Source organism: Megalops cyprinoides, chromosome 15 (assembly GCF_013368585.1).
Source record: "Megalops cyprinoides isolate fMegCyp1 chromosome 15, fMegCyp1.pri, whole genome shotgun sequence".
Taxonomy (NCBI): domain Eukaryota; kingdom Metazoa; phylum Chordata; class Actinopteri; order Elopiformes; family Megalopidae; genus Megalops; species Megalops cyprinoides.
This window is the reverse complement of record NC_050597.1, coordinates 28955886-28980562: the sequence shown is the minus strand read 5'-3', so window position 1 is coordinate 28980562 and position 24677 is coordinate 28955886. Positions and strand designations below refer to the sequence as shown.

Here is a 24677-nt window from a genome sequence, read left to right as displayed (position 1 = left end):
GACGCTACACGCTCAGGAAGCAGAGGAACCACTGAGATTCCCATACATATACTGATTTATAAAGCCGTTTAAGCTTTGTCAGAAGCTATAATTTTCATTTAGTTGTATTCAAATCAATAATGCTGGATGGTCGCTCTCATGAGATTCACCAGGGACATATACCGGCTCTTGGGGCTTGGAAGCGGTAAGCAACGTTGACTCCATGAGACTTTGGGAACTTTACTCCCTTCGTTGTAGAAAGTTTTTTTTTTTCCTCCCAAAATGCATTGCTGTTATCTATAACATTTCTTTTCGGCTCGCTTTCAGCGATCAATAAAACCACGCGTTTTGCCTGTTGCATAACACTTATCTTGCCTTTGATTAAATGTGTGAAGATAGTCTAATTTAACCGTTCAGAATAGTCCAGTGGCTTCCCCGAAGAGGACAAAAAATATGCCCTCAGTGAAGACTTTGGTGGAGTTGTGAAAAGGTATCGATAGCGCACACGGCCAGACCTTTGTGAGTATTGTAATAATTTAAGTCATTTAAGTGGTTGTGCACTGAATTTTTTTTTCTAGAGCATATGCGCCAAGCTCAGGCGGGCGTCATAATTAAACTCTGCTTCATACATTTGGTGAGAGGCTGAACGTGTAATTGTTTCTTTAATTTTGGGCTGCTTAATATTGTACAAAAATGTGAAACAAGAAGCAGCAGAACTGAGACTAACATACAGTTCGGATAAGCAGGCAACATGTAAGCCGTATGGCTTCAGTTTGGGAAGGGCCGCTTGTTTTGTGTTTTACCTGCGCGCTGTTGTGGCCAAGTTCCTAAAACGAGTCCAATGGCATTTTACTAGAAACGCGTGGAAGATTCTTCAGCTGTACTTTGGTTTGGCTAAAGTTTTGAATTTCGTGCTACTGCAGCAAACTAGTGTGTTTGTAACCATTGGGCACATGTTTAAAAAAAAAACGTTATGACTCTAAGCTCATATGAGTTGAATTTAAAGTAAATTGGAACTTATTAAAATTTTGTTTGATACAACTCCAACATACCCTTGCTCCTTGCAATCTCAACAGGCGTTTTTCGTACGTATTTAGAGTCACCCAATCATCTCCCTTTAATACCCTTCTGCATACGTTCCGTACTCCTAACATACTGTACATTGTTACGCAACGGGCAATTATGGTGTAGTTTCTTAATTTTGAAGATACTATCCGTCCTGTGAGTCACTCGTGTACTTTTTAAAATGCATATTGAATTGTATGTTTATAATAATAGTAACAATTAAACCACTGATTTGTCATGTTAAAATCAGACCAGAGACCTTGCCAATAGAGTACAGCCATATGGCAGTGAAATCTGCTGTAGTATATTGAGAAAAGTTACACAACCCAAGAATATATTGCAAATACAATTAAAATATATTAATGAAAATCTGAAATATATTGCAGTATACCAAACCACATGTACATATTGTAAATACAGTATGTTGATGGAGCTAAAAATTTTGTAAAATATTTTCTCAGTTTTTATTTATTTTTTTTTTTTTGTATGGGCAGGCTTCAGCATCAACTTTTGTTTGAATAGACTAATTGTTCACATCTTCCCAGCTTCTATTGATGGATGCTGTTCAATGTGCCGTGTTCAGTTTTAATTGGAATATGTTCAAAATGGCCATTTTATTGTTTTGTAATTGTTCAGGCAATCCAGTATTAGATAATAATTGAGATTTTTTTTTTCAATTTAGTATGCCATTAGATGTCTCCAGCAGTGTAATGATGTTTTTTTCTCTAGTTGTTTGAATTTTTTATTTACATAATTTCACCATACCACTTTCATTGACTTCCTCTTTTTCACTCAACTGCCTCCCTGATTTTAATGGTGTTGACACACCTCTGCCACAGAACCACAAATTAACTTAGCAGCATCAATATGAAGAAGTTATTCATGCATGTTGATGTTTTTTGTATGCCTGGAGTAACTTGGGTTTTTTGCATCTGCTTTTTCTTTTTTTTTCCCACCATTATGCAAGCCTGCTTTGGAATCGCCAGTCATACTGTGCTGAGATGAGACAAATGCACTCGCATGCAGCCGGCGGCTATTTTTCACACTACAAGCCACACAATACAAAGTTGGCGGATGGGCGCTACTCTACCGGCATCATCCAAGCAAATAATGGGAACCTGAGAGCAGTGAGATGGGCAACCCCTGCTGACATACCCACCCCTGTCCCCAGTAAAATTAAGCGTAATATGTCCCACCAATGTGGGCTCCCGGTCATCATCTGCAGATGACACGGCTGGGATCAGAGCTCAGCTTGTGCTCAGGTGAGCATCTTAACTACTGAGCTATTTGGGATCTACTCTACTGAGCTACCCTCTTCTGTGTTTGTTTTTAACAAAAGTGATTGCCCCTCTTGTGGTAATTACCCCTTAAGGATGGCACTACTTCATCAATGGCACAGTAGGATAGGGATATGTCACATGTCCCACTTAAATAATGAGTCACTTGAGCCACAATGAGACTTCCTGTCTGAAACTAGTTTGGCCTCATTCTTGACCTCCTGATATTCAATGCCAGCTGGATGTCACATAAAAATTCTGTCAAGTGTGATGACTTCTGAGAGGACAGCCGTTGCCAGCTTAATTTCCAATTACAGGCGTTGTTAAAGTACGGTAGACAGTATGTTGGGGCAGCAGTGTGACGTAATGGTAAGGAGCAGGGCTTGTAGCCTAAAGGCTGTGGATTTGACTCCCAGGTGGAGCACTGCTGCTGTACGCTTGAGCAAGGTAATTAACCCTTCATGCCCTAGTACAATACAGCTGCATAAATTTAAAAATTGCTGTGCAAGTTGGAGTAAAGTAATTTTACTGTTGTCTGGTCAACATGTCTGACAGTGAATCAAGGTTTTTTTTTTTTTTTTTTGGACTGTGTTTTTCCGTATTTTTGTAGTGGGATCGTAGATTGAAAGTCTTCAGCTTATAAAGAATGAGACCAAGTTGCCCCATAATGTAATTTATTTGCGATAATCCACCACAATAATTTTGACCCATTTTTGTCTGTGCATGGAATGGTTCCAGTGTCAGCTTTCTTGTGTCCCCTGTCTTCCACCTGAAGTTTTCACTGGGTGAACTGTCTCTCATTCAGTATCCACAGTAATTTTCAACAATGAAAAGGGATCCCATTAGTCTTGCTTCTCATTTAAAGAATAAAACGAAGTATGAAAGTGTGTGTGTGTGCGTGTGTTCACCTTGTTCCTCTCCCTCTTATATTGTGTTCATGTGTCTCAGTCAAAATACAGACCTGCTTTGCAACACAAAATGGACATCTTTGAAAGTCCTCCTTTGCTCCACTAGGGTGAATGAGACTACAGGAATAAAATGGGCAGCTCCTTCATAATGGCGGAGCTGATTGCTCTTTGCTGCGTTAAGAGCGTGGTGTGACCTGCAGAGTGAGTGGCAGATGAAAAGTTGAAGATGAATGCACAGCTCCAGAGATCGCATGACATTTTCTCTGTTTGGGGTAAATCACGAACAGATCAGCGGAGGGCAGTGCCAGGAGCCCGAGGCATCATGTGAAAAGGATGCAGAGCTGTTCTCTCTTCCTGGGAGGCTGCAGACGGCTTTGCTTCCAAGGCTTCCCTTTTATTTTTTTCTTTTGGACGAAAATTACTTTGTCATGTGTTGCAACTGTGGCTAACTGATTACAAGCTGTGTACTGAAATCCTGTAAGGAACATGGGGTGGGTCTGTGAGTAAATGGAACCTGGAGAGCCGCAGTTTTGGGTTGGACACATCAGGCATTTATAAAACGGCGGTGGTTGTGAACATGTGCTCTGTGCTGGAGTTAATTTTTCAATATGCCCCCTCCAACCCTCCCCCAAAACAATTTTAATTTGGAAGTTAAATTAGATATGAATGTCAGATGCAGCCTAATCACAACATATCTGTATGATGGCACGCAGTCTATAAGTTAAAGTCTTGGTTGCATTGACTCCCCTTGAGTGTGATGTTTGCTGTGGTGCTATGGTTTCACAACTAAGGGTTTAGAAATGGTTACCATTAAGGTTGCCGCATATAATTGAGTAACAGCCCTCTGTGCAAAGCTAAATGACATGCTTAATTCTCCCAGCTGTCACCATAATTCACCACTTTGACCCTGACCACAGATCAGTGGAATTGTTTTTTTTTTATTGTTAGTTGCACTGTGTGTAATACTGGTCAGCAGGAAGTGAGGATTGTGTGACTGGGATACCAGAGGGAGTTCTGAATGATGATTTAAGTAGTCATGTGCTGTTTCCACCTGAGGTCGGGATGACTCCATGAGTCATTAATGAAGCGAGGTTGTGCTGGCTGCCACGCACTGCATACTAAGACTGCAACAGCAGAATGCCTGGCTGCAGTTAGTCATGAAGCACGTTCTCTGGTCTGACCGCAAAAATGTTGCCTGTGTGGTTGCATGTCACCCCTGCTTCAGTGCCTGTCCCAACCTCGGTTCACACCGCTGCTTTATCAATTTCTACCGCAAAATCTGCTTTTGGTCACGTTCGTCTCCGTTCTTGTTGACTTTTGCTGACCGCAAGTCAAACTGTAAGTGGTAAACCTGAACAAGCGCTGCGCTAATTGTAATTGACCATACTGCATGAAAATGCTGCTGTATGATCTGTGTCAATTCTAATAGCTTGAAGTGCAAAACTGACTAATTACAATTTGACATGAAGGTATACAGCTTAGAATCTACACTTTAGCTGCATATAAAATAGTATAAAATAGTATGGGGCATCTTAGAAAGACGTTTTCCCCTAACCACAAGCAGTTAAACTTTAATTCATAATACTTAATAATAATATTCATAATACTTACTACACTTAATTCCTAATACACTATGCAAGTAAAGATGAAGTGAAGTGTTGTGATCCATGTTGCCATCCACTGTGCCAGTTAACATTATTCATGAGTTGGATTAATAGCATCATGTCACTGGGCTTATACTGTAGTTTACAGGCATACACTTTGAAAGAATACAGTGCTGTATCCACCCCATATCAGTTATGTTTACATTTTACTCCTAGACTTTTTTGTGATCAATATTTTACTATAATTTTTGCCTTTACAATGTACTTGCATTAATATGCAAATGGACACCAAAAAGGAAGAAAAAAAAAACAGGTCATGAGACCCCAGATGAACTGAACTATATACAACTGTGAGAGCTGTCAGAATTGTAAAGAGAGCAAAGCACATAAAGTAAATAAAAGGATTACATATTTATTTTAAAAATAACATAAATAAACAAAAAACTAAATAGAAGTCCATTTTCCCTCTTTTCACATTGTGACATTTTCCGCAGCACCATACCCCCAACATTTTAGTGCTTTCTGAGAGCATCCATCAAGTCCTCATGCATCCGGTTCCACTGTTCAATAGTTGTTGTTTTAGTGTTTTTGGTTAAAGCAGTAGATCATTCAAGACGCACAATGTCTAGTCAAAGTAAGATAGCCACTGCTTTTTTGATAGGGAATTGGGCGGGAACCATGAACTAATGAGAGTTTTTACTCTCTTTAGAGTACTTTTTGAAGGTATCTAACAGAGTGGCATGAAAACCAATACATACAGGACACAGATGCAGGAGTGCATTTAAGTGTACTTGCATTGGTTTTAAGTAAATTTTAAGTAGACCCTCTCTTGCTTGTGAAAAATAACAGTAGGAGCATGACAATACAGCACAAATACCAGTTTAATCTTGCCTAAATAAATTATTTTGCTTGAACAGTTTTTGGTGTGTTGCCTTGTTTATATTAAATTTATTTTGCCATTTACGATTTTTCATATTTATCAATGTGTACAACATTTCTTGTTTTCTTTTTTTAGATTAAGTTGACCTTCAGCAAGAATGGTTTAAAACAGCTGCTATATTAAGTTGTGACAGGTCATCCTGGACTGTGATAGGGAATGGCTCCAATGTTCTTGCTGGCCTTGAGAGCAAAATATGGAGTGTTTTTTTTTTTTTTACAAACTGCAAAGTAACAACAATATCTTTTTATTATTTAGGTTCTTTTCACAACCATGAAATTCATTCCTTTACACTTACATTTAGTCATTTAGCAGCCTATCCAGGGGGACTTGCAAAAGTGCAGACTAAAAGGTTAGGTGTAGAGACGCTACCAAATCATCTGTGTCGCAACCAAGGATTGGAATCATTACAAAGCATGCAACATTCTGTCAAGTGCCAGTGTTTAAAGATATAGTGTTTTTACTCAGCAAATATATTTGAGGACATAGTATTAATGTTCCGAGTTTGGGGTTAGTGGAACCAAGATGCATTTTGAACAGTTGAGTTTTCAGTTTCCTTCTGTGGCAAAGTTTTGTAAACTGTCTACAAAATACATCTTTACAAAAAGTTAATAAAATGTGACCACCTTTGGGGGCTGGCCAAACCCCTCAAGCCTACCTCCAGAGAGTGATTGACAGATTGTGATGTGCATGAAGTAACAGTTTAAATGTTTCACTGGTGAAGAAAATGGAAAGCAATACATGTTGGCAGAGTGAAAAGCAGTTACAATAACATGCAAATGAATAAAGTGGAAAGCAGTGCGTGCATGCAAAATGCGAAAAGCAATTCAAATGCTGTGCAAATGAGGACACTGCAGACTCCCACAGACTGACAGCAACAGCGATTATATGCAGATGAGAAAAGTACAGAGTGCATTCCAGAGCGACAGAAAGCAGTGCGCTTAAAGCATCCTGATAATCAATTCAAACGAGGATATTTGCTTTCTATTTTGCATGGGTGGTTTTGCATTTCTATTTTGCATTTATGTTTTGCATGGGTTTGCTTTTTTTTTGTTCCAGTTTCTTTTTCACTTTTCTTAATCACTTTTTTTAGCTCAAGGAAAACCATATTTATTTTTTGCTGTCAATCATTTACTTTAATATATTGGTGAGAATGGACAATAGCATTGGAATGACATGTGCAGTTGAATTTTTCCAGAAGCATATCAATCACACTTTAAATGCAGTGTTTTAGAATTTACTGAATGTTTAGACTTCTACATTTATGCTTGTGTAAATTGATTATATTATGTAAATTGGGAGAAAGGGTAGTAGAGTGGCAGGATACAATAAGCAGTTTTTCATAGTGCTGCTTTCAAAGAGTTTGTACATGGGGCACAGAGGGCATTGTGGGTAAGATGGGTCAGCATAAAAATCAGGAAGCCATTGGTGATGAGACCTTGCATTCCTGATGAGTGACTTAACCGTTTAGCTGTACATGAATTCATGCTGCTTCTGAGCAGGGAGAATGGACCCTTTATTGATTGCATGTGTGCACATTCTTCTGTGACACAAGTGAAAATGATTTGTGTGGGTTTTTTTTAATCCAAGAGATGCAGTCAAAGGGGATTCAGTGTTCTGTGTTCAAGGTTAAAGCATTCTCCATAGGATGCTTGTGGCCCCTTCCTGTCCTTTTTAAAGAAGGACAACTGAGTCACCTTGACATATATACTCCCTATTGCAGGGAAAGAAGGTAGCTGGTGATCTGTATGTGTGAAATGCGAACAGCCAGAGCAGCCTTCTTTCTCTCTTCCTAGATAGCTGGCAACAGAAATGACTGTTGCACCCCTGTGTGAAGTGTAGGAAATAAGCTAAACTAAATCAAGAAAAAAAGACCTGACAGATAACACTAATTTGCATGTTTCGCAGATTAAATATTAAACATGATGGAATGTTAATTAAATAAATCTGAGCTTCAAAGCTCTCAAATCTGAAGTGTTTTGAATGGAACATCAACAAGGAAATTTTATAGAGTTTGTAGAGTTTCAGGGCTATGAATACATGCATGGTATGCCCAACTGAAGGAATTTTGTACAGGGCAAATTAAAGGGCTCCTAGGGTTGATCACATGGTAGTTTTCCTGAATGTATGTGTAATTACATTAAATTGGAGCTGTAAAACAATTTAAAGTTTCCTGGGAGTTTCTACAAGAAGAGTACAGTTAGACATATCAAGCTCACACCCTTTAGAAGTCTAGTTTATAAAAATGTGGTGCAGCCAACTAAATGCTTTTCGGTGTTTTTTAGTTTTTGATAGTAGCACATTTGGGTGCCTTATGTCATAGTTTCAGTCCATGGACTGCCAAGCTTTAGAATAGAATAGAATGCCTTTATTGTCATTGCACGTTGTTGTACAATGAAATTTGCTGTGGAGCCCCTGAGACGGTACATTAACATTCTACGCATGTACAAACACACAAGCACACAATAGAAAAAAATATATACAAAAGAAAAAAAAAATAAAAATATAATACAAATATAATAAATATGGGAATACTATTCCAGTGATTGGGGTGGGGGGAGGTAGTGGGGTTAGTGTTTTATGGAGTTCAGTTCAGTAATGGCTCTGGGGTAAAAGCTGTTTTTGAGCCTGGAAATGTGGGACTTTAAGGCCCTGTAGCACCTTCCAGATGGCAGCAGAGAGAAGAGGTGATGGCAGGGTTGAGGGGTGGATCTGATGTGCTTCAAAACCAGTCTTTCAAAGCACTTTGCTGTGATGGGTGTGAGTGCCACTGGTCTATAGTCATTCAGACCGCTGATGTTAGTCTGTTTGGGCACTGGTATGATTGTGGCTGATTTCAGACAGGCAGGTACAGTAGCCTGGGAGAGGGACAGGTTGAAGATGTCAGTATGTCTTTACCTCTACTGTAGACTCTTGGGGGGGCAGAATAGTAATTGTGCTCCTCATAGATCATCTTCAGTCTCACTCACTTACAGTATGCGTTTGAGTGAGCATCACTAAAGAATGCCCCACTAAACGTCTGTACAAAACAGCTGTGCTGTTGCTTTGCACAGTGTGCCGACAATCAACAGACGAAGCAGGTAATGTATTAAAGTTCAAGATGATCAAACTGAGGTGTAATCCCCAGTCAACATTACTTACAGGAACACTTTCAGGAACAGGAACGGAAAAGCCTCCTGAATAAAAGTAGCTGTAGGGGAGTGGTATCTGTTTTCAGATGGATGGATCCATGAGCACAGTTTTTTCCCCATCCCAGTGCTTGCATTTTGCGATGCATGTGAGGAGAGAGAAGTGATAACAGCGGGATTTTAAAAGCAGAACTGGAGGGGTGCTTTAAAGAGGAAGCGCTGTGGTCTAACATCATTCTGTGACGCTAACCTCTGTTCACCGAGCCGGATTGTGCAACTGCTCTAAATCTCGGAGAGCTACTGGGAGAAAAGGATGAGTCACTCTTATTGAGGAAGTGAACACCCTCACATGTTGATCTTTCCCTGCTGTTTTTTTTTTTTTTTTCCTCTTCTCGCTCTGCATGTGCTGGATGAAGTCTTTCTTTATGTGGGCTCTTGCCTTCACTCTTGAGTTAAGCAGAGGCCTCGCAGTGTGAAGGCCACGGCAAACTGAAAAACGGCCCCCCGGAGGGGAAAGAGGGGGGCCCTCGGCTTTTTCCGTCGGCCTGTGGTTTATGGCCGTTTGATCCCTTTTGGGCTCAAGCTTGAGGTGAACGAACGGACGAGGTGTGTCACGGTGCAGCTCGCCGCTGCACGTTTTTACGGCTGCCAAGAGCCCACTGTGCGAGAATCGGCCTGTCAGCCCGACACAACTCATTTTGACCCGGCTACTATGGCGATGCCCAAAGACCATTTGCGTTGGTGTGGGTTTCATTAGGGAACACTCGTCTTTTTGTCTGGGAGCTGGCTTGTAACCATTAAAGCCGGTTGATGATGCGGCTCTGTGTGCTTTGGGAGACGCTTTTTCAGTTTTGCACTTGATCCTGTGTCTACGCATCCTGTGGAAAGTCCACAAGCAATAAGTTGCTAAAGTCAAGACTGTGAAAAGTAGATGGCTGGTTATAAATTTTGATAAGTGAAAAGAATGCATAATATGCTATTGAAATTCCAAGGCACGTCCTTTGCTGGTTTTAAATTTAAGGAGACTATTAGTGGATTTTGTGTGCGCTATACATGTGGCTTAAGAATATTCCTGAAGACATTCTTAGCAGTTTTTGGCTGGAGTGGGATCTGATATAATGAGGCGATTCTGGGCTAGGGCTTCCCAGACCCATTCCTGGGGTAACTGGAAACAGGCTTTGAAGTGTTTTTATTTGCATTTAAAGGGGTTTTAACATAATGCGATTTCGTCCCATCACCGTTTTCTTTGTTCTCTGGACACTTTGTTTTCCATTCACTTAACACACTGTGCACTCCTTCAGCAATTACAGCTCTGTTTAATTTATTTGTTGATCAATCAGTTCTGCTTAAAGCCCTTTTTTGATGGAGCACCACAGAGTACTGCAAAGGAATTTTCTGGTTGTCTGAGAGTTGGTCCAGTTGGTCACTGAAATACTAAAATGCATCATATTCCATTCCCATGATGCACATGGTGTACCCTTTTCTGGTGCATATATAAGAAGGCCACACCCTTTTAAATGGACTGGAGATGAATCAATGGCTTGTTCGCATCTATATATTTTCTCCAAATGAACATTGCTTTCAAGGTAAAAATGTGATTTGTGTGTGTGCCTGTTGGGATGCCATTGATGCATCTGATGCATCTGTCTTTCACTCCATTAATGTCACAGTGTAACACACCACTTCCAAATTCAAAGTCTGCCCAGAACCCTAAGCATGTAATGGCAATAAGGTAGCTAGAGCAAAGTTGACTCCTATGATGAGCAGCTGTCTGTGGATTGTGCGTTTGGTACTCTTACGAAGATCCCGTGATGTGTCGGTCTGGCTGCAGGAGCTACTGCCTGATTACGCTGAGAATTCAGAAGTAAAGAGATGAAAGATTTTTAACTGGAAAACAGCAGCAGTAGGAGCATGGAAAAAAAAATCAATATTTGCAGCTCAGCGAGGAGCAAATCCACATAGCCAGCCCCAAAGAACAGAACAAAAGCAAATGCTCTGAGCTCCTCCATGGGGCCAGGCTGTCTGGGCTCTCTGTTTTCTGATCAATTAGCTTGATAAAAAAGGGAATTTAAAGTGGGGAGTTGCTTTTGAAAGAAGCGGAAGAGGACCCTCTGTGTCTTTATCTGCATGTTTTCTTTTCTTTTTGACGAGTTTTATTAAAAGCAGCTGGCTTTCGGTCATAAAAATATTGTGGGGTCAGCTTGAGCCAAAAAGGATTAGCCATGGCTACATGAATGGTCTTCAAGGACCAGTTTTATTTGCTTTAAAAATGGTTTTTCACACGCCAGCCTTCCAAGAGATAGACTTGCTTTCACAAGGGACTTGTGAGTTTCACACCACCAATATTTTGTTGGACAGCTGACTGCAAATGCCTTGCATATATTCTGGGGTCATGTGTGACCTAGACCCAATTTATGGGTCCAAGAACCATGTCTTGCATTTTATTTGGTTCCCTGTAATTAGACTTGGAAATAGAATGGAGATGGACTTTGAGGAGGGGGGTTCAACCTTCCCACAACAGCATGCTTTCCTTGTGTCTGGTATTCAAACCAAACCCTGAATCATCCGCTATTAAAATTCCTTGACCAGTGACAGCCTTTCTCTCCAATTCCAGCTTTGTCCATCATGCCAAGGCAGCTGGACAAAAACTCTTATGAAGAGCTGCTGTTGTAGATAATGAGATTTCACGGGTCTCTCAGCAATGATGACGCTCCAAATTCTTTATTTATCAAAGAGACTACTTTAGGGCAACTGAGAAATTTCTGCTCACTTTCTTTATGGCAAGGATGCCCAGCCAGAGCATGTAGATATGTCTGTTCTGGTTAGCAGTTTGGCTAAGGCATGGCTCATTCATAATTTGCCATGTCTTCCGGATGCTCTGTCCATCTCGCTGTGCACTTTGCAGACGTAAGGGCTTTCTGTAATTGAAGGTTCATTATGGTTGTTCCAGTGAGGTCAGCGGTATCATGTCATTAAGCTGGTTTTGGGAAGGTGCTTCTCTTCATGAGAGAGAGCAATCCTTGCACTTAAGCAATGCAATGGACAAGAAAGCATCCCTACTGCATCCAGTAACAACAGAGGGTGGGGCAGCTGATTGCTTGTGAAGTTGCAGTTGAAGGAGGCTTTTTTGTCACTAAATAAAGCTAGCTTCTGTTTTTTTCTAGCTAGTTGTTTCATTCAGTGGTAAAATGTTGAGTAGCTTGCTTAAGATTTCACTATAGAAAGGGGTGCAGAATTTTGTGGAAAAATAAGTATTTCTTGAAATCATAAGTAATGAGGCATTTTGCTATGGGTAAGACACTTACCTGATGATAAAATTAACCAGGTGTTATCAAAATGATTCTGTATGTCATCATATCTCACTGCCTCCCCTCACTTGCCACAATATCAAATGTTGATGTAAAAATGAAAGGACAACTAGTATGTTGACATATCCAAAAATAATGATAGAATGAGCTGCCCCCCTTTCTAACTCAGATGCCCCCCTTCTAACCACTTGTGCCTCTGCATCCCTGAAGACCACCATTGAGAAACCCAACAATAAAGTGTGCTCCTAGATAGCTAGTCCCCTGTAACCTACTAGCAACTAGGGCAGTGTGTACTTGGAGGCCTGACCCAAACGTGCCACAAGGAAGCGTCATGGAGCTACTCTTTTGGAAGTTCCATCTTTTTCTGCATTTGCCCGTTTCTTAAAGTAAAATGAACCCAAACTTTTTTTGAAATCTTCTTAAAATGATCCCATTTGGACAGCACTTGGTCTCCAACTATTCTTGGCTGTAAATCTCACCAATGAAATGAGGAGTTCATACAGCTCAATTGCATAAAGGAGCTGAGTGACCAGCATGAGCAGCAGAAAAGGAAGAGCAGCCTTTTCCCAACTGGTTCCATAGCGTGTAGTGCTGTGGTTTGTGAATGCATGACTCACAGTGAGAAATGCCAGAGATAGAAAGGAGAAAAAACAGCAGAAACAGACAAACAGGACAGTGGTTTGTCACACTAACATTTCACCATCCATAAGAGGGGGAATACATTTACATTTATTCATTTGGCAGACGCTTTTATCCAAAGCGACTTACATAGGTTACAGTTCTTTACAATGTTATCCATTTATACAGCTGGATATTTACTGAGGCAACTGTGGGTTAAGTACCTTGCCCAAGGGTACAGCAGCAGTGTCCCAGCAGGGATTGAACCGGCAACCTTTCGGTTACGAGTCCTGCTCCTTAACCACTATGCTACACTGCCGCCATATATATGCATGTATATCAGTTCTCCTTTCTGAAAGGGAATGGCTGTGGACACTGTGCAGTGTTTTCTCTAGATCCTTAGCTATATATACATACTGTGATTTATTTCATTGTGCTTTGCAGAGTGTTTACACAGGTGTGGCCTGTTTGAAAGAATAATGGTGTACGTTTCTCAGCACAATGTTTTGTCTGTGATTACTTGGTAAGTGCTTCCCATCCATCTTTGAAGGGAGTTGGTTTGCTTTGGTTCTGCTTTGGTTCTGCCCTTATGTAGAGCCCATCTGTCTCTCTGTCTGTCATCAGAGGGTGCGCGTGGCCAAGCCAAGCGTTTGTGCTGGTGACATTACTAAGTGAATGTCTTCCTTTCCCCAGAAGGCCCCAGTGAGCAGCGACAGGAGGAGATGGACTGTCGGGGCAGGAGTTCAGACCACAACGATGATGTCACGCTGTCACAGGTACTGGAGGTGTTTGTAAAGGATTGCTAATCATCAGGACCTACTATGAGTTTTAAAGGGCGAAATAAGTTGGAATTTGAAAAAAACCAACACCAGCCATGGTACATAAGTAGCACAAAAGGTTGAGTGAATGGCCCTGTGCATTGTTTTGGGTTATATAGAAATGTGCAGTCATGTGACTGATTGGAACAGACTTAGTTGACCTGAAGCTGTGTCAGCTTTAGACTGTGTTTGGTCAAACAAAATGTTTGATGGCAAGCGAGCCAATTTGAATTCTGGCTGGGATGTTGCTCGTATTCCTTTCAAGGTACTTCAGCTGAATCACTACAGTGTAAATCCTGCTGTATTTATGGTAAATGTGTAAAGCCTAAGTTGTGTAAGTCATTTCGGATAAGGGCGTGTGGTTAGTGACTGCAGAATAAAGAGGTGGGACTGTGTGTAACTGGACTGTGACTATGCTGTTTCTCCTGGGGCAGGATGGCCTGAGTGGAGAAGAGGGTTTGGGCGAGGAGGAGAGGGCCAGACGCAAAGCGGAGCGGCGGAGAGCAAGGAAAAAGGTGAGGGTGGGGAGCTGTGCCCTCTTATATGGGTCTCACCTGTTAAAGCCTGTGCATGCAGCAGTGTGGTGTAGCGATAAGGAGCACGGGTTGTATCCAAAAGGTTGCTGGTTTCAGTCCTTGCTGGGGCACTGCTGTTGTAACCTTGGGCAAGATACTTAACCCACAATTGCCTCACTAAATATCCAGCTGTATAAATGGATAAAGTTGTAGCCTATGTAAGTCGCTTTGGATAAGAGCGTCTGCTAAATGACAATAATGTAATGTAAAACACATAGGTCTCACAAGAAAGGGACGTGTGCTGCAGCCAGACAGGGTGGTGTCACGTTGTCCTAATACCCTCACGTGGGTCTCTTTTCAGCGTCGGCGCGAGCGAAAGAAGCTGGAGAGGGTGAAAAAAAGCGAAGGTGGCGAGCAGGTAAGGAATGGCGGCCTTTTCCTCTACCCCGGCGGGGCTCCGGATCCCGGTTTAGCCTTAAACGAGACCGTTTGGTTTTGGTCAGGACGGCAAGGAGGCAGAGGGTGGCGCCGAGTCTGAGCTTGAGGACAGCGAGTCTGAGGAGGAGGAAAAGGAAGTCATCCCTCACTCCAAGGACAGGCCCGTCCCCCTGCTGGCCTCTGCAGGGAACAGGGGTAACCGGCAGCCGCCAGCCGGCCCCTCTGAAGAGGTAGGACAAGAGATTGTACCCCTGTACACAAGCTCTCCACCCCCTTACCCGTCAGCGGCACTCGCCCCAAGGCTCAGTGCCAGCTGAGGGGGAGTACTTCATTCAGTAATGGGACAACCGTTACTAAGGAGCTGGGATTTTAACAATTCTACAAATATCAAAATAGAATCAAGGATTAACCTCTTCACATTTTTGCACCATACTAAAAGTGAATAAATGTCTGCTTCTCACAGTTAGGAGGTTGTACCCTTCCTTTTTTAGCGTGTTGCTACAAATGGCTACAAAATGCCTGTAAAGTAGTGTAGCATAGGTGATGACAATATACTTTTGAACACCCGCTTATTTCCACTGTTCTATGTCCGTCTATACAGTAGATAAAAAACCAGCATGAAAAAACGATGGTGGCAGAGATTCTTATAAAGATCCAATTTAATATGTTATAGAGTGATAATTTAAAAATGAATGTTGTTTGTTCATAGGACAGCCCTCTGTGTCCTTTGTGCTCAGACCACTGTGGTGAAAGTGTTTGTGTGTGAGTATGAGTGGCACAGCTCTCTGTGTGCAGGAGCCTGAGTGGGATGTCAGCAGCGCCTTCGTGGCCAATGCTGCCAGTCACATCAAGCCGAAGGTCAGGGCCAAGCCCACACCCAGGTCCAAAGAAAACAAGGAGAACGAGGCCCGAACCAGGGAGGTGGGTGCCTTAACCAACCGCCAGTGTTGTGCTGCGTGATTGAAGCGGCGGTCTAGTGTGTGACGCAGCCAGTCCACCCGTGTTGGCGTGCAGGACAGCTTTTGTAGCAGGACAGCTTATCTCCCTCTGGGAATGTTGTTGGAGGGTAATGTTCACAGGGCAGTGATCTCCGTACTGGAGAGGTAAGCAGTTCTTGGAAGTGCCGGTGCGTTGAGTGGAGCTGTAAACAGACCAATGGTATGACGCACACCCTCACTCTGTAACCCAGTCATGCTTTCACACATTTATGCTCTCACTCAGTCACACGGTCACTCACACTGTCACTTGCTACTTGGGGCTAATTGAAGCAAACTGTTGACTGTTTGCCTCTCTTGTTTGGTTTCAGGTGAATGGCACAGAAATGGTCACTAAAAAAAGCACGTCATTAACAGGTGAGTCACAAGTCTCATGGCTTGCTGCTTCTAATTATGCACAAAGCAGCATTATATATTCCTTGTAATAAAGCAGGTGGTGAGGGTAATTGTATCGAGGTGTAACAATCATTGGCTACAGCTTGGCACATATAATTTCATTTGTTAAATACACATACATACGTAAGAGTACACTTGAGGTTATTACTGTGTAAAGACGTGATTGGCCCTTGTGGCCTCTGTTGCAGTGAGTGAATTGCCTTTGCCTCTTCTTTCTCCTTGTCACTTTAGATTGCTTAATAACACTCATAAAAAGGGAGTAGTCTCCTGTGCTTGTCCATGAGAGTCACCCCTCATTCCATAAAGCTTGTCTAAATGCAGCCATGCATGACTGGCAAACACAATTCCAGAACTTTCTAAGAATTTTAAATTTGATGTGACTTTGATGTGAATTTGATGGGAGTTGCGGTTTGTGATCCTGCACAGTTTCAGCAGGCCAAGCTTTTTAGTGGCGGCTCTCTGAGTTTTCTGTTTCCTGAGCAGTTCTGTGTGCTTCCTCTTCAGAAAAAGGGATCAAACTGGTTAACCAGGGCCAGTACGCTCAGGCTGTCAGCATGTTTACAGAGGCTATTAGATACGACCCCAACGATTACAGGTACTGCGTAATGTTTCCAGTATTGTTTGAACTTTGACCCTGTCCAGAAGTACTTTTGCTTTTTAAATGATACTGAGGCTTGTTTTCACAGAAAGCAGTACCAGGTTTATGCATTAATTGTTATTAAAGTTGTCTATCTTGTTGAAGCTTGAAATTAATTCAACATTTTCTGGAAAAAAGTGAAGGAAATGCTTGGAAATTAACCAAAAGGGAAGTGTTTACTTTGCACCAAGCAGAAATGTTCTTTAACAAGGCTGAGGTTGAAGTGTAAGCGCTTGTTATGTTCAGCCAAATGTTTATCTTGGGATTTATTTACTGATCGAGCAACACTGGCTGCCTTTTTTGGCTGACGTGTGCCCTTGACATTCCAGGTTTTTTGGGAACCGCTCCTACTGTTACGAGTGCCTAGAGCAGTACCCTTCTGCCCTCTCCGATGCTGAGAGGGCCATTGAGCTGGCTCCTGACTGGCCTAAGGGATACTTCCGCAAAGGGAGGGCGCTGATGGGGATGAAGGTTGGTTTTTCGATATCTGAAGCCTTGGAAAGAATTGAGCTGTGATTGAACATCACTAAGCAGTCTGATGGAGGAAAAAAGGTCTGACTGCTGATTGGGTAGACAGAATTGGATGTCCCTCTAGCGAATCTGTACAGATTGAGTTAGGATTAAGATGACCGTGGGTGTGATTGCTGTGATAAAGCCTTTCTTTGGACTCAGCTGCAACCAGCCCCTATTGTAATCTGAGGTGCTTGGCTTTGAAGTGATTCACTTTACAGTTTGTAGTTTCTGTGTGAGTCTGCATGTGAGTGTGCCTATGCGTTTGACCCCCTATATTGCTGTGTACAAATGCTAGCTCATGGTGCCGCCTGGGCTTGCTAAGCAGTGTCTGACCCCAGAATGCCTTCTGTGTGCAGAGGTACATGGAGGCGGAGAAGGCCATGGAGCAGGTGCTCAAGCTGGATACGAACTGTGAGGAGGCAGTCAACGAGCTCACTGACTGCAGGGTTCTGCAGCTCATGGTAAATGTCCTGCCTGTGTTACCTTCAGACAGTATAAAGACATGTGTTCATTCCACATATAAACACACACACACACACACACACACACACACACACACACACACACACAAATAAATATATTACTTGAGATATGCTCATACATAAGTGGTGTCATACACATGCCGCTCATTGCTGCAACCTCCACTAACAATCCAGGAGAGTGAAGACAAGCACATGTTCACCGATGAAACACATAATGCCTAGTGCTGCTGCTTTTCACACTCCAGTCCCCATGAGTTGGAGGAAGACGCTTCATGTGCTGCTTTACGCAGGCACATTAGTTGTGGGTGTCTCATTAACCAGCAGGGGTCGCTGGTGTGCAGTGAGACTGACATACCCTGGCTGACCTACCAACCCCTATCCCTATCCCCAGTGGGGCAAAGCCAGTTTGTTCTGCTGCTGTGGATTCCTGGTTGTCATTGGCTGATGACACAGCTGTGTTTGAGCCACTCAGGAGCCCTACGTGCATCTGCCTATGCAGCTTCCTTCAGTAAGAACCCATTCCCTATGAAAGCTAACGACTAAGCTGGGAGTAGATGGAGACCTTATGTACATGTATGTTGTGGAAGTATAGCATGAATATAAAACCCACAGGAAAAGACAAAAGGCACTTCCTCTGAGACAGAAGTCAAACAGGGGACTCACTAGTGTGATGAATGGCACTGCACTTGCTAACCTGGGTGCTACAGAAGGGGGCACCAAAGCCAGCTTTAAGTAGCCTAAAGAAAAGTTAAATTAATAAGCATAAAACACAACCATTGTAAACATGCACAACATTCGGCAGGCTCAAAAAGACCTTTTTGGTGAAAATCAGTTAAATAACATATACTATTGGATTGGTACAATACCAACACAGAGCAAGATCAGTCGCCAGCATACACCTATTAAGGGGAGTGAGTGGTCGCAAGTAGTGTGGGTTACCTGGCGACCAAAGCGGAATTCCATCATCGCAGTCACAAGTAGAGTCTAGTAGTCATTTGCATAGGAGGAGAAAACGCAAAATGGAGAACAAAAAAAGTATGGTGCCCAAAACGGAAAAAAGAAAGAGGCACCAGGAAACGGAGGAAATTAAAACGTGGAAAATGTTTAATAACTGGCTTACGCAAAATGAGACATCTGAAAAGAGTTAGGTAATTAAGAATTCTCCGGAGGACGGGGCATAGATTTACCTAGCTGGTGTAACCTAATATTTGTTGGGCCATTTGCCCAACGGCAAGGTAGCTCACTAGGTAACTAATTTGATAGTTAGGTAGGTAGCTAGTTAGCTTGTTAACTAGCTATATACTTGAGCAGTTAGCCAACATCATGTAGCAGCTAACTTTACTATTGGGGTATCTCAGAACATATTAACATTTAAATTTTAACTTTGAATTTACTCTGAAGTGTTAAATATGGAGTATGTTTGACAGTAAATTGTGAATCATAAATCTGTAGTTTAGACCTACATGAGTTGACAACACAAGAGCCCTTTTTACTGTAGCTGGAGTGTCAAATGTTGTGCATTCCGTTCAAACACCGCAACATTTAAACGAGGGCGCTACATGGCGGTTTGCATGTATCTGAAGAAATGGGCGGATTCGCCCCTGCGTGCGGGTGGGCTTAACCCTCCCTCTGAGTCTTAGTTCTGAACAGTCTCATCCCAAATGTGCAGTAAATTTCATCAAAACTAAAATAAATCAAAACACAATTTCCTTTCTCTGATGCAGACTTGCTGCTCCCTTTCCATTCTTATTGGAAGAGTTCACCTTTTATCATGTGGTTGGGGGTTATGTGGCACTGCATAGTAAGATCAGTGCATGCTGATTCAAAGAAAGAAGGGCTAAACAAATTAAACCAAAAGTGTGTGTGTGTGTGTGTGTGTGTGGTGTATGTAGCCCTATTCCTAACAATACATATACTGAGAAGCATTTAAAAATGAATCATGTCATTTTTGGCTGCAGTACTTCCCCAGAAATATATGTTCACAAATTATGAATAAAAAGTAATTGTATCCACTTCATTCTGTAACAATCAGCTAGCCAGAGTGAAAAAAAAAAAAACGATCTGTCTTGTGTATTTGTGAAACGCCATGGACAGCAGAATGGTTTACAGATGTGTGAATATGGATGTGTGCCTGGGAGGGAGGGTGCAAAAGACTGGAGAAACTCAGCACTGACTGTGGCTGGAATCAAGTGGAGTTACTGCCACAAGGTTGACAACACAAGGCTGTTGAGGTCCTGAGGGAATGGTAATGAATGCTGCCAGCAAGTGCTATGATATTATGTCTGCAGTCGTGCATTCAGATGGGTTAGACCTGTGACTGGCAACAGCCAGGGCAGCCGCTGCTAATTTGTCAGACTGAGACAGAATGGTGCAGTTATGAAGGTAAAGGCCACCCTGTTCAACCTGGCTTTAAACCCAGCAGAGCACTCCTGGGGTGCTCTGGGGTGCTCCGGGGTGCCTGCGTGATGCACGGCCATGAAAGCAGTGCTCCTCGCAGCGTGTGACCTCCTTCCTCTCTGTCAGGAGCTGGGCTTTGAGGAGACGCAGAGCATGCTTCTGCTGGAGAGGTACACCACAGTGCAGGCCGCACTGGCGTCCCCTGAGGCTGCCAAGGGTAAGGACAGCCAGAGGCCATCTGGGAATGGAAGAACTGCTGTGGCATGTGGCCACCAGAGGGCAGCAAAACAGCATCTACTACAAAAAGAATCATACAAAAAATTTTTAAGAATCTGCATTTTTGTGTAATTCATGTAACTTAAAAGTTAAATAATGTTAAAATCACGCCATGGATATGATATCAGCAAGTACCCATGCAACTGCCCATGTAAATTTGCCTGAAATCCATTAATCAATAGGGAGTAAATCATCCACAATTAGTATAAAATACACACAATATTAAGTACACCAGATGTAATGTCATTCTCTCAGATCAGAGAAATTTACCCTTTTCTCTCTGTTTTTGTCACAAGAATCTCTTTCTGTCCTGATATTTGTAAACTTGTATCTCTTTAATCCATTTTTTTTCTTCATATTTTTCTGTTTTATTTTGCAGTGGTGAACATGGACTCTATTCAGGACCAAGCTGGGTGCGTCTTGCTTCTGAAAATATTTAGTTATCCAAGCATGAAAGCATTGTGTACCAAATGATCGCCTCAGAGTATAGGGAAAAGCTTGCTAATGGTTCATTACAGTATTTAATTATGAAAGTTGTGGAGTTATGGAGCTCTGCTTCAGTGAGTCTGTGATGGCACAGTTCCTTTTGTGTGTGCTGGGAGAGGGATGGCAGTTGATGTTGGTGTTTCCCTCCCCTCAGACCCCCCTACCCCTCTCTCTGGGTGGGAAATGTCACTGCTGAGCTCACGGAGAAGCACCTACGGGACCTCTTCAAAACGTAAGGTCCACATCTGAGGCCTCTGCTCTCTCTCTCTCTCTCTCTCTCTTTCTCTCTCTCTCTTTCTTTCCCTCTTACTCTGGTTCTCTCTCTATCTTTTGCTCTCTCCTCTTGCCCTCCCCTTCTTTCTCTCTGTTTATTCTAATATGTACATTGTACATTTCCCTGTGCACATTTTTTAAGGATAAACATTGGGCTATGAATGCCAGTCTCAAAGAAAAATGAAGAAATGGTCCCTCTCAGAAGTCATCTCTCAGAAGTCTCTCAGTTTCTTTCTATCTTGCTTTATTTTAACCAATGTCTCAGCCAGTCTATAATCCTGTGTCTGGCCCTGGCTCCCCCTTCTCTGACCATGTCTGTTGTCCTGCAGGTTTGGGGATATCGACAGCATTCGGGTCCTGCATGAGCGCTTCTGCGCCTTTGTCAACTTCAAGAATGCCAACATGGCTGCCCGCGCCCTGGAGAAACTGCATGTGAGTTTTGGGGAGGACAGAGGGGTTCCTTACTGGGTTCTGCTCTCTTGTTACCTCAGATGGCCACGGTGTCTAAACCTCTGAGTGATGCCATTGGCTAAGACATTCAGCAGAGGAGGCGCTAGCTGGTGGTGCATATAGTGAGTAAAACGACTCCTATCAAAGGACACCTATGACTTCTGTAGGGGAAAAAAACACCATTTACTGATCTAATTACAGTGAAGTTTTATAGAAAAAATAATATAAAACTTTAAAAAACTGGGAATTGTCCAACCAGACACTTTTCCTGGGTTTTAATGCATATCCTCATTGAATAACACAATCCAGGTAACTGAAGAAATTTAATGCAGCATATGCACAAGTGACTTTGAGCGAATTTTCCTGTGATCTCTGCCTCCAGGGGGTGGAGCTTGAGAACACCAGGCTTGTGATTCGTTACCCAGACCGTCGTGTCCAGCGAGCTCCTGCCCCCACAGCTCTTCCACCAGTTGCTGCTGTTGGGTATGACCTCCGACAACTTCACAACTCTGCCCTCAATCCTAGTTCAGTGACCTAAGCAAAATCATTTTGTGACAAGAGCTAAAACTAATCTAGGATCAGTGCTTTGGTGCAGAATTTATCTACACTCTTTACAATGCATGTCAGCATGCCTGTCTCACACACAGTACTCTCTGTAACCCTTGGGGATGACAAATTGACCTAGATTTATATTTTTATTGTACGACACACACAGAACCTAGGCAACTGTTAGTGCATTACTTAATATGATATCGGACAAAATACAGGAGAAATGTACATTTAACTCAAAATGTTAAATGAAACTCAGAAGTAGTAGGTGCAGAGGTCGTTTATAAAGATGCTCTCTTGGGCCCTGTAGCTCTCCTGTTAGGTGGTAGTGACAAATTCTGTTAAAAACTGTTGAAAATCTTCGTTGTTTTGATTCCCACACCGCACCCATGTGTTTTTGGCTTTCTGGGCTGTGTCTTTGGATGGGGCTATGATGATGGGTGTGATGGGCTCAATCTTGACAGAAGTTTGTGTGGGGCATCTGTCCCCCCTGCCCCTCCCCTCAGGTCCCGGCGCCGAGGCCCAGTGAATGGGGACGAGTGCTACTTCTGGAGGACCACTGGCTGCCACTTTGGCGACAAGTGCCGCTACAAACACATTCCGGAGCAGCGCGGCCGAGACAGGAAGCCCTGGCAGCCCTGAGCCCCACCCTGGAGCCACGCCGAAATGAAGGGGGGGGCCTGTTTGCTTTGACAGAACAGACCAGGCGAGGAAGGGAACACCACAGGGATCTTCTGTGGAGCCCTCTCTCCCTCGCCATACCAACTGTACTTTCATTCCATGTAGCCCTGACCTTACCCGCACCCTCCCCCCTCAGACCGGGCCAACTCCCTTCTGCCGTCGTGACGTCACTGCCAGCCGCTTGGCCTCGGGGACGAGGGAGGGACTCATGGGAAAGAGGGGCCCTGCCTCTCCCGAGTTTAGGGCGGCTCATGAGGTCGGGGCGATCAAAGGGGCCACGGTCGAAACGGGCCGCGGTTTGCGGCCCCGGCCAGCCGGGCTGTCATTATATCCGCCCCCTCTCTGCACTCTGTGCCAGGGGTAAACCAGGAGATGAGTTGATTTATTCGACGTTTGCCTGCCATTCCTTTTAAGGTGCGCTGTAGCCCAGACTCGTGCCTCTGCCCGCGGGAACTGTCACGTCCAGAACGGCGGGAAGGCGCGACTGTAACCATAGCGAGTTTCCGTGGAGATTTATATTGTTCATGCATGGTTTGGGCATGCCATCTCAAATAAACTACATCAAATTTTACGTTACAGTTTGCTTCCCAGTGCTACATTCAAGATACACTCCTGCCTCCTTGGCTATGGGCAAGTAAACATTACAAGGGTCTGAGCCAGACCCACTTAAGACTTATTTACATATACAGTGTAAATGTGTCTGGCTTGAGGTGATAGCTCACTCCTCTTGTTCTTAAAGTATATTTGGAGTGAGCTTTATTGTAGTCATTGGTTCTTTAATTTTTTCTTTCCCTGGAGAATCTACCTGAATCCTGATTGGCAGTACCTTCTCACTTGCCTGGCCTAAGAAAAGGCACTTTCAGTCAGGGCAAAGACAGGATTTATCTGAACAACCATGGCTGCTTTTGGTCAGAGTGTTGTGTCATTGTTGTTGGAAGAGTGCCTCCCTGGGGTTTGCCATGGTAATTGTTTGATTCTGAGATTGAGATTAGGTGTATTTCACATTTTGTAGATTATGGAATTGCAGTGTAGTTTTATTGATATGGTTAGCCTGTGTCCCAGAGCACTTGGTACAGTATTTATCCTCTTTGCAGGGGAGCATTGGCACTTTTGGAGGATGTGGAGATTTGGACCTTTGAGGAGAAAGTGTTTATTTCAAAAGGCCCTTCTGGAGTCCAGAGGCCTCATGATGTTATTCCTTCTTTCTACCATGGGGTGGCAGTGTGTCATTGAGTGTCGAGGTGTCGAGGCCTGACTTTTTTTTTTTTTTGGGTTCTTTTTTATGCAATTATTTTTTCAGCTCAGTCAGACACGGAATTGTTTGATTCTCTACGAGAACATCATATTCATTTTGTTCATGACACTTTAGAATAAGAACTATTTATTTGCTACTTTTAACACAACCCTGGGATGTGGGGACCTACATGTGTGGCTGCTGTTTGGGGGGGGGGGTAGATTACCTTGTAGTTGGACGATGTGGCTTTCTTATTCCAACCAAAAGCTTCTCCTGCGTTTCTGCTCCCCATGGAGCAGTGTAAATTGCCTTCATGATTTAAAGTTAGAATGGTATCTTCTTGCATGTGCCACCATGCCCTGCCCATGTAATCTTCATCGTGGTTCTTTTTCAAAGAAATTCATTTTGGCAATTTGGTTCGAGGTCCTCAGGGAATAGTTTCCATTGCTTATCGGTTGGAATTTGGACCACATTTTTCTCAGACACCAAAAGACACCCCTTGCCAAACAAGTTTACAGTATTTACATCGGTCTGCAGTATGGATAGAAAATCAGAGCAGAATGTGTGGATGCCAGCCATGGTGGCGTCAGTGCCAAGCTCTTTGCAGAGCAGTTAGTGTAGCTGACAGGACTGGAGCTATCCGTACATGTTAACAGCATGTGCTGGAGTCATTTTACAAGAAGCTGCACGCAGTGGGTGTGGTACCAGCCCAG

At 43.0% G+C, this 24677-nt stretch overlaps 1 protein-coding gene across 6 annotated transcripts; it reads left to right on the top strand.

Annotated features, from left to right (window-relative positions):
• The first annotated feature begins 5 nt into the window (after positions 1-5).
• zgc:123010 (uncharacterized protein LOC641500 homolog) lies at positions 6-23189 on the top strand. 6 transcript variants are annotated; one of them, XM_036547471.1, is made up of 17 exons: positions 129-184; positions 397-498; positions 13518-13600; positions 14077-14157; positions 14519-14575; positions 14661-14825; positions 15391-15516; positions 15902-15947; positions 16491-16581; positions 16953-17094; positions 17493-17597; positions 20142-20232; positions 20671-20704; positions 20932-21009; positions 21380-21482; positions 21883-21983; positions 22556-23189. In XM_036547471.1, exons 3-17 carry the CDS (start codon positions 13547-13549, stop codon positions 22689-22691), a joined length of 1410 nt encoding a protein of 469 aa, XP_036403364.1. In that variant the 5' UTR covers positions 129-184; positions 397-498; positions 13518-13546; the 3' UTR covers positions 22692-23189. The 6 variants fall into 6 exon arrangements, with proteins under 6 accessions (XP_036403361.1, XP_036403362.1, XP_036403360.1 ...); XM_036547468.1 differs by lacking the exon at positions 397-498 and having other exon boundaries at positions 6-184; positions 13521-13600; XM_036547469.1 differs by lacking the exon at positions 397-498 and having other exon boundaries at positions 6-184; positions 20145-20232.
• Positions 23190-24677: the final 1488 nt, after the last annotated feature.

What these genes read in the sequence shown, in the direction of transcription:
- zgc:123010 (XM_036547467.1), top strand. Translation starts at nt 127, where the DNA reads ATGGTCGCTCTCATGAGATTCACCAGGGACATATACCGGCTCTTGGGG. An exon ending in GGGCGCTGATGGGGATGAAG is followed by an intron (nt 17,095 to 17,492) that starts GTTGGTTTTTCG and finishes TTCTGTGTGCAG; the next exon opens with AGGTACATGGAGGCGGAGAA. An exon ending in CCACCAGTTGCTGCTGTTGG is followed by an intron (nt 21,984 to 22,555) that starts GTATGACCTCCG and finishes CCCTCCCCTCAG; the next exon opens with GTCCCGGCGCCGAGGCCCAG.